The sequence below is a fragment of the Falco biarmicus genome, chromosome 8 (assembly GCF_023638135.1).
Source record: "Falco biarmicus isolate bFalBia1 chromosome 8, bFalBia1.pri, whole genome shotgun sequence".
NCBI lineage: Eukaryota > Metazoa > Chordata > Aves > Falconiformes > Falconidae > Falco > Falco biarmicus.
Genome location: NC_079295.1, coordinates 36,514,980 through 36,525,149, shown reverse-complemented (window position 1 = coordinate 36,525,149; position 10,170 = coordinate 36,514,980). Strand labels below are relative to the sequence as shown.

The following is a 10,170-nucleotide window of genomic DNA, read 5'->3' as shown; positions in this document are numbered from 1 at the left end:
TGCAATGCCCCAGTCTTCCTCACGTGCTAGAAGTTTCTAGGAAAATAAGAATTCCTAACTACCCTCCTAAAAGGAAGCTTCATTTTATCCATTATCCAACTTGGGTTTGAAGCAAAACAAAGCAAAAAGGTAATTAATTACTCGCCTGTTGTCCTTACGGCCAAGATGCGGGTAGACGGGACTGTTGATGGGACTTACCTGTGAAGAGGGGGCCCAGCAACAGCAGTGCCCGCTGCAGAACTGCAAGGGTAAGCCACACAAACGCAAAGTGGGATAAACGGCAGCTCACAGACTTCCCATTTAAGCACAAAACAATCATAAATCCAAATCACACAAGAAAAAGGTTTATTGAAAAATAAAGTTCTCCCTAGTTTTTTTCTACAACAGTGAAAACAAAGCATTTTTCTATGCCATTAAAGTACAGACATTTACTTTTCTAATAATAAAATAAAATAAAAAAAATAAAAAAAAAATATCCCATCCTATTGAACCCCAGGAACTTGACAGTATCTGAACCAGTGTTCTGTTCTTTCTCAATCAAACTGCTTGAACGTAATATAGTGGAACACAACAATTTACATAAAACAAAGGATCAACCTTATAGGAGAGAATTCAAACCAAACACTCATCGTACCAGCCTGACCCTGAAGTTCTCATGCCTCATGTACATATAAAAACTCTCACCGACTCCAAATTACCATCTGCAAAAAGCAGCAATCTTTTAGTTTTATAGATTTCAGTAGAGTTTTTTTTCCATTTACAGTGCTACAGGGATTATTCAGACTTTGACCCCCATGGAGAGAGACAACTCCAGGGAATGAATCAGACCAGAAGCCGAAGAGCTGCCCCCAATTGCCCTCTGGAGGACCTGCCTGCAGCAGGCAGCCTAGCAAGCCCAGGGGCATCAACTTCTCCAAGCTCACATTAGCTTTGCAGTTATTCCCTTACATTTTTCTTTTAGCTCTTAGAATCTTCAGGGTAACTTTTCTCATAAAATTGACTCTTTTTTTTTTTTTTTTTTTTTTTCTTTTGTAAAACCTGCCATTTCCTCCTCCTCCTCTGCTGTATTCCTTTGCAAAAAAACCCAAATAAACCCACGACTTCCTAAAAATATTGTTCACTGTCACTGTACTGCATCGGACCTGTTAATGAGCGTAACAAATTAGTTCTGGGTATAACCCTATTAAAATTAACTGCCTTCAGACAGCAATTTCACTTGATTTATCGGGTACCTATTTGATACTTCAAACTAATTTGCAGCTGCTGGAACCCAAGCCAGGACACGTTGCATGCACTTCGCCAAGTGCCTGGATGGCTCCAGTAAATGCCACGGCGTTATTTACATGCTCCTTAAAGCCAAGGGGTTTGCTGGCTCTGGCAGGACCCTGCCTTTGCTGCGGGGCCGGCTGTGAGCGGAGCAGCACTGAGCTAGGGCTAGTAATTTGCACAGTGCGGTACAGACCCGTTTTCCTGCACAGAGAAGCGGCCGTGCCTTACCAGTGCTGTGAAGGGTGAGGACAGCGGGGTCCGTGAGGTTTCGGTTCTGGGAGCCCTTGCCCAAGGTGACAAACTGTTCCCACACACAGCCCGCCTAAGGTAAATGGCACCTGCATCCCATCTTCCCGGCAGAGAGGAAGGTGTTAGTCACCAGATTGATTACAACTGAAGGTTTTTAAAAGCATTTTCTGTCTGTGGAAGGTGGAGTTATTACTCATCAAAACCTTTTAGGACCCGATTTGATTTACCCATTTAATAACCAGGTGGCTTAGCGCTGTTGAGGGAGCCCTGCTGAACTGAAACACACTCCTGTATGTTCCTAACCGTACGGATATGTGAAGGATTACACCTATAAAAGCGAGTCCCACAGGCAACAGTTGCACTTTGTTGTTTTTCCCTGGAACGTGAAAGAACATGAAGGATGCCTCACACCTGAGGCATTCTGGGGTTCAGCCTCTGCTATTTTCAACACGTTCCTACAGTAAACATTTTACACTTGATACACGGAGTTTGCTGTTTACACATTCCATTCAAATAGAATATTCAGAAATTACTAAGTAGTTTAAAAAAAACACCTATAGAGCTGCTTAAAAATATGAAGACGAGATTGAAGTCGCTGCCCGTAAACCAACATGTTTTGATGTTACATTTACAGCAATATTATTAAAGCATACCTCAATGGAACCGTATCTGTCCCTGGCCTTTTCAGCCTGACCGAAAGCATACATCTGTCAGTGCATTATTCTCCTCCACTTTACAGTGGTCCCTAAAATGATGGGACCAAAGGAGAACTACAAATGGAAAGAGATGGCAAGTCCAAAGTTGAAGGCATAGCAGCTGTAGGGCAAACATCACAAAAAAATAGCCATGCCAAAATGTTAGCACCCCTAGAAAAAAACAACTGTGAAATTGTAAACGGATAACTACTAGTCTCTTTAAAAATAAACAAAACAACAAACACCCTGCCCCTCCAACTCTAAACTGTAGGCTGTAGCTATTTAACCAAGTTTCCAACTCATACTGTAATAATAAGTAACATCAACTTAGTGATGATATATGCTGTAATAGCCAGCAAAACGGGCTCCCGATATATGTACAATAAGACCTGCAAGTGTTTGGTCTTTATCTTGTAAGATACAGTGCTTTATATTTATTAAAAAGGGAGAGCTGCTTTTTTAATTTGAAGAAAAAATGATGGAGGAGTTTTGCTATCACTGAAGCCAGTGGGAGTCATGAAGTTAATCAGGCTTGGATGAGATTGTATCTAGCCTCGTTCATCCCATTTAATTCATTTTACTAGCAAAATCTGCTCCTGAAATGCACTACAAGCGAAATACGTACCTGAGAAAGCAATTTAGATTGTTTATGTGAAAAGTGCTGCAAACTCATCAATCAACTTTGTAATTTAGATGGGCCACTCATTTTTGAGAGGGGAGGACATGTCTTTCATATCAAGGGTAAGCCAAGGCCGTTGACTAGGACTTTAAAGGATAGTAGCACATCATGATGAAGTGAGGAGAGGAGGCACGGGCTGATGCCCTGATTTGTGGCTGGTACCAGCAGAACCTTTCAGCAAGCCTGAACGCTTGTCGGTAAGTGAGCTGCAAAAGCTGGCACGAGTAGCTGGGAGCAGCGCTGAGCGGGGCAGACACAGAGTCCTGGCTCTGTCCACCACCCTGTTCCGCCATCTCCAGCTGACACGGACGGGATCAGCAGCCCTTTTGCAAAGTACTCCTCTTGCAGAAAAGCAGTAGCATTAAAAAGAAAAACATCTGCCATAAGCTGAATACCCAGAGTTCCCTCCACAGCGAGAGCTGTGAACTCGGGTATTGTGTTCTCCCGGTAGCACCAGGAACCGCCCCGAGCACTTCAATGCACAGATGTCTTTATTCAAAACCCCAACACCTCACAAGCTTTAATGTGGCTCTTCAGTGCTCCTGCTGATCGCATCAGACACAGCTGTTTCTAGAGGTTTTCTGTTAGCATTGACTCCTTGGGGAATGCCATGGCTTTAGATTGCTCTCTGGTCATTAAACAGACATCACACCCCTGCAGGAGCTCTCCCGTCAAATTACAGACAGTCAGTAAAGGGTATTCTGCTTGCAGAAGCAATGTTTTGCAAGAATTATTATAGTATCTCTTCGCTTATGAATCCTTACCTTCTAGTTTTAGAACAGATTTCTCCACTACTTAAAAACATTCAAAATTCATACCGCTAAGCTGGAGAGTCATCAAGCACCGTTTTTACCTGTAATTAGTGTTCCATTATACTTGTTCAGACAGTGTCCATATTCCAAACACTCATCCAAATCCCAAAGAAAGTAAAAAGAAAGGCACATAAACATTAAATATTTGTAGGAGAAACATAATCTGATATAAACAAGCAAACACACAGCTGCAACTATAACTTTACAAAAAGAAACATAGAAACTAAGCAAAAAATGCAAAAAGCAACTCTGTTTATACATGTGCAAATCAACTTGCATATATGAAATAAATGAGGTTTTTATTGGCATTTTTAAACAGTGTGTATTTACCAACTTTACCTTTCAAAGGAAAGCCTTTTAATGTTAATTTTAATAAATATGTAAATGCTTCTCTCAAGTTCTCTAATCTCATCGGAACAAGATTTTTGAAAAAAAAAAAAAAACAGGTCACATACAAAAATACAAAATTTTAAAACAAAGAATGTCTTGATATGAGAGATATGTTTAAACGCTTGTAAAATGGTTTTATATTTGACTTTTGACATTTTTTCCCATCAGTCGCTGATCAAGATGATATTCAAATGCAAGTCATGCAAAAACCTGATTTCTGAGTAAAGGAAGCTGCAAGCTTTACTGTCAAGACTGAAAAACAGTAGCACAGTCCCATCTCTAATATCCTTGTTTAAGTGCAAGAGTTGGACTACACCTTTGTTCTTTAATTAGGAAGGGAAATAGTCATGGAACTCGGACAGAAGGCTGCCCTCTATCCTGAAATGTGGATATATATTATACATTTTAGTAAATCATTCAAATTTTTCAATAGTCCCACATGGATTTGCCTGAGTGCTGATCTGTGGAAGGATTCACCTATTTCTCAATGCACGCACAAACGCTGCTGTGTGATGGGGGAGTGCTGTGTCGGGTTTAGTGAGCAATGTTTACATGTAAAGTTTATGCACTTACGGTTCTCATAGGATAGTCTCCTTTTACACAAATTTAGACCGAAGCTGTACTTCCTACAAGTAATATTTCCTCTGAAAAGAGAGTTTGAAATGAATAACAGAGGCCTATCAAGTCATAGGGCTTGATTCTTTTTTCTTTGAGATTAATGAGTCTTCTCTATAGGTTTCAGTAGAAATAGGATCACACCCAACTCGTTCTGAAGCCCATTTAGACATTCTGTCCCTGGCTGAAACGCAAGCGGCACTGGTGCTGGCGCTTTCATTTTTGCCAGTGTGCAGTAATTCAGTTCAGTAGACTAGAAAGAAACAGTGCTAGAGCATGAAAAAACCAGAGCTCGGAATAGACTCTCCCTGCTATGGTAAAGGCAAACGTAGCATTGAGCAAAACACTAGACCAGAAAAATCTTATAATAACAAGTACCAAACCCCTCCCATCTCTAAAGGTTTAGAGGCAAAATAAAATGCAATATGTCATGTGGACCATACAGTGGCAGGGGTGGGGCGGGGTGGGGAACAAGCAAATATGTATTTACAGCAAAGAATTACACTACAGCAAAAACTACGTGGTTTGCATTCTTTTAGTGCACACATACAAGTCTTTTGTTTCTGACATAATTCTGCGATGTGTCATTCCAAACTAAATTCCTGCCTGAAGAACCTCAGGCTGAACTGGTAAAGACAAGTTCTGCTGTTGCCTTTACTTTCAGCACCAGGTAGAAGTTGACAGACTTTGATATGCAGGATTTTCCAGTTGCACAAATATGCACAGCTACGCGGGGAATATTTTATATAAATACAAAATGAATTGTTGCGCCTGCTCAGACCCATCTCCAATCCTCCTCCCCCAGCTTTTCCAGGGTATTAAAACTATTGCAAACTACAGTTGTGCTGACTGAAGCAAATGCTGAGCTATGGTAACGGTACGGATTTTCATACTAGTTCGTGTTTTCTTTTCATACAAAAACTTTGCCTCCCGTTATAGAACCCAGCTGTTCTGTTTCTGGAAAATTACTCTGAAATACAGCAGATTTTGTCATCATCACAACCCGGTTCCTGGTGACCCTGCTGTTCAACAGCCCACACGTATTCTTTTTTGGATCCTCAACAAGCTCTCAGGATTAAGCTGCTGTGTAGTCCACAGCAATGTTATGGAGTGTTACAGGATAATGCTGTCAGGAGTGCTGAGGCAGGAAATGAAAAACTTGAAAAAGCTAATTCACTGCTTTGAAATTGAAACTTTATACTGTTCTGTGCTCTTGTCTTGAGACTTTATCCACGATGAAATAGCATTTCTCTTGCTTGGTCTTTGGTAGGTCAAGAGAGACATCAATATCCACACACACGGAAGGAACGCCAGTTACAAGAAAAAGCTGAACCCACCAGATATCATCCAAAAAAGGAAAAGTTAAAATATCTCTGCTTTTCACTATCACCTGGTAATGTTTGTTAATCTTTATGAACAAACCCTTAACGTTAATTTGAGGTTTTCATCCAGTACAGTCAGAGCACGTCCAAATTGTAAACCTGCAGACTACGACTACTTTGAAAATACACTGCAGATTTGTTTCTCGCTAATCTTAGCATATCATTTCCTGACTGCAAATGGTGCTGTCAAGCATGCCACCTTCTGCTGAAAAAAACCAAAAATTAAATCTATAAAAAGAAGGTGGGTTTAATTTGGATTTGATTTGCTGTTTTAAAAAAACATGAAGTTTGATTTGAATTCCAAATTTTTGAATTGTTTTATTCTGAATTTGTAACTGGTGTGCCTGCTAATAATAATAAAAAAAAAAAAAAAGAGAAAAAAAAAGAAAGAAACACCTCCCCCCCAACCAGAAAAACAAAGAACCCACCAGACTGATCAATTCTTTTCTTAGCAGTTGTTTGTCTCCTCTTACTTGTTCTTTAGAAAAAAAAAATCTCTTTAAAAACCTAGCTAGTTATGAAGACATTTTACATTTCTACCATACAATAATTATAGTTAGCTTAGTTTAACCTCTCTATGTCATTCAGCAACACTTTAACTACTGGAAGCCGTAGCAAACCGAGGCTCTAACGATAATATTGCTCCAATGATGCCGAATACTTTTTGCTTCACACAGTATTTCTAGTAGACAGACTACAACAGAAGCATGGGCAAATTCCAAGGATTACTCTCTAAATGGGACCAGTAAATTGTGACAAGTCCATTCCAAAAAACGGTTGTATGTTTTTGTAGCTTTTCCACACTGAAGTATGCCACAACCTTAGTCAGTTGTCGAGTCGCCAAGATGTGCCACACGCTGGCAACTGCCTGTTTGCTCAGCCGTGATACTCTCTGTTTAGGCTGCTCTGATGCAGCAGCTGTGATGCAGACAATACCTTGTTGTATACAAAGATTTAAAACGCAAAAAAAGAAACAAGAAACAAGAACTGGGCCCAGATAACCCAATAACAGGGTACAGAGCTATCTTGTGATTCGGAGTTCTTGTGAAGTGAACCACTTCATAGCCATTGAAGCTAAAGCAGTACCCGAAACAGTGCACCTAGAATAAAATGTTAGTCTTCCCTCCCCTGCTCCCCCCCTCCCTGAAGCACACTTTTTTTTCAATTTTCTACTGAAATGAAGCTGAAATCCTTTAGCTAACCATGATGGGGGATGTCCTAACTCATTAAAAAAATAGAAAACACTTCACCCAAACAACGAAAAAAGAAGTTTGATGGGTCTGGGAATTTTCTACAAACTATTCTGTGCAGTCATCTTCAAATCACTGTAGAACATGAAGCTCATTTCTCTTCACAAACAGATGAAGGAATCTGAAGAGTTACACTGCAAATGTTCTTACAGGAAAAAAAAGATCAGTTAGCTGTTTGTTATGAATGCCTCTTCTCTTGGTAGATAATTCTGCCCAGCAATGATAGCTCTGCCTGCAGCGAAAAACCTGGACAAAAGTGCAGGAAGTAATAAGTAGCTCCTTTCAAAACTACTTACATTTTGTCTTCAACTCTAAAGAAGCTCTGCTGCTGCTATAGGCAGTCTTTACAAAGCGCAACCTGCCCCTTAATATAGTCTCTGCAGGGGCAGACTCTTCTGTGGGTTGGGTGGGATCCGGCACAGCTGAACAGTAAGAGGTCACCTTGGAAAACACAGTGCTTCCTTCTTCCGTCAAAAGAGGGGACCAGAATATCGTTTGCAGACTCCATGGTGAGACATTCAACATTATGCCTAAAAAGCAAAGCAAAGCACATGATGTAAGTCACACTGGAGTTTACAGGAGTCCGGTAGTTTTCATCCTTCCTCACTAAAACTAAAATAAAATGCTATATGCATCCGAAGTCAAGCACATTTAGAACTGCGGATTTCCAGAACATGACCGATTTCTTTTCGCCTGCACAGATTCTCTCTGCAGAGGGCAGTACAGCCTTTCCAGTTTTACTCTGCTTCCTAAAGGTTAAAGAAAGAAATAAAAAAGGAAAAAAGCCATGCTTTTGACTGTTCCCCAAAAGCATACTATTTAAATCCACCATGGATTTCTAGTAAAACAAAACCAGAGAATCTGAACTCGGGAGATCTTCTCACTGAATGCAGTGGGGATCTCGCCCAGAGAAGCCACACAGTGCCCGGTGGCTCCCGGTGTGGTCAGCCAGACTGCCAGGGTGAGGGGTGCTGCTTCCCACAGCAGAGCAGGACCCACCGCTCCACGAACCAGCTAGCACTAGCTGGCCGAAGGAAGAAAAAGTCTAGATGCTGCTTTCTGACCACGGAGCTTAAGCATGAGAGTAGCAATTCCAGCGGAGGCTTGTTTTTCACTTATTCTGGAAACACTGGTAGCTTTCAGCGTTGAACAGATTTTTTTCCACAGAATTACAATTTTGTCTAGACAGCTAGAAAAGAAGCCTGACAAAGTTTTTATATGAGCTGCTTCTGAACTCTATTGGAAACGACAACTTTTCAAACAAAACACAAAAATGAAAACCTTCTTAGCAAAACATAGAGGCAGAAAAACTATAAAGCAGCTGTTTGTTGAAGCCCAGTTTTCATTCCAAAAGCAACACAGACACATTCTGAAAGAGGCAGCACCTGAAAGCAACATTAATTTCCTTAATGCATAGGCGGTAAGTTTTATAAATGGGTACTACTACCTCTAGTGTACAAGGGTTAACAATTCTTTACCTAGGACAATACTGTCAAAAGATTTGCAGAAACAGTAATTGCTAATTTCCAGTGAATACAGATGTTTCAATATGGATGCTAATTGTGACCAAAGAGGGACCTCAATAAGTAAAAGCAGCGCTTTGTAAGTGCTATATTTAAAATCGTGTGGACAACTGATACCACATTGATCACACAACGTGTACTGAGTTCTATTTACTGCAACAAAATGCATTTTGTTTCTGACCCAGCACGGTTAGGATTAGAGCTGAGAGCCACGCAAGTTCTCTAACTCTCAGAGAAGTACGGCAAAAGCCATGGCAAAAGCTATGGAACAGCACACCTGCTCAGCCAGGGCTGCAAAGGGTCCACCCCAACACAACTGTAGCCCTGGCACCGGCGATTCCAGCAGCACAAGTAGCTTTGCTCAGTGCAAGGAACCCACAGCAAAGGGTGCACACAATAGGGGATGGAGGGCGGAAGGAAGAGATGTATATTTTTGGCCTCGGTGCTGTACTTCTCACTGCAAAACGCGTGCTACGTGGAATGGTGCTCTCAGCACAGCAGTAACTTCTCCAATCCACTACTACAAAGAACTGACAGCTAACCTCACAGCTTGCTGCAGCCACACGGACAGTGCTTTTCTCTCCACCTTGCCTTCTCACAGAATTCGTACACTAAACTTCATGCGTGGCAAAAAAACAGTGCAATGAAAAGTGACCAAATAATATGTTTGTGCTTTAAGGTACTTACCTAAGCAGAGCTTTGTCCTTGTTAAGATGCTGGAAGAAGGAAGGCTCACAGATGAGCTGGCTTTCCTGACAAACTTGTTTACAGGATTTTCCAGGTTCAGCGATTTTGACTTGAAGGGCACTTAATGGGGGCCACATCACCTGCCCGTGACAGAAATCCTGCAGCGACAGATTATATTTTAATATGATACATCCAGTCCCTTGACACCAATTTTCCTCATTAGTAAAATAAGTGGTTATTATCACCCAAACACTCATTTTTCAGCTCATTTCAATTGTATTAAAATCAATAATTTAAGCACATTTTAAAACATTTTTTTTTTTAGCATGAGGGAATCATCACCTTTGATTGCCAATTGAAACGTGGTAGTTTCATTCATCCTAAAGAAGCTCCTTCCCAACCTTTACCTTTTTTATTTATTGTAAGCAACTCTAGCTAGACTCTACTTCTGCACAGCCAGCCCATCCTGGCTTTCTCAGTGACCCCTCTTTCACTAACTCAGTACTAGCGGAACTATTTTTGTAACAGCACAAATATCAGGAGGAAGTTCTGGTAGGAGATGAATTCCAGAGGCCAGTTAGCCTGTAGGTGAGAAATGTCTCTGGTGGCCCATGCAGAA

The 10,170-nt window shown here is 41.0% G+C and overlaps 1 protein-coding gene across 2 annotated transcripts in view; it reads right to left on the bottom strand.

Moving 5' to 3' along the window:
- Positions 1-322: 322 nt before the first annotated feature.
- MGAT5 (alpha-1,6-mannosylglycoprotein 6-beta-N-acetylglucosaminyltransferase) overlaps positions 323-10,170 on the bottom strand; it is a 133,103-nt gene continuing 123,255 nt past the window's right edge. For both annotated transcript variants that reach the window (XM_056348624.1, XM_056348625.1), the window contains 2 exons: positions 9,552-9,709; positions 323-7,871 (listed from right to left, as the gene is read on the bottom strand). In XM_056348624.1, the coding sequence (XP_056204599.1) occupies positions 7,673-7,871; positions 9,552-9,709 (357 nt within the window). In that variant the 3' untranslated portion in view covers positions 323-7,672. The remainder of the gene's footprint in view (positions 7,872-9,551; positions 9,710-10,170) is intronic.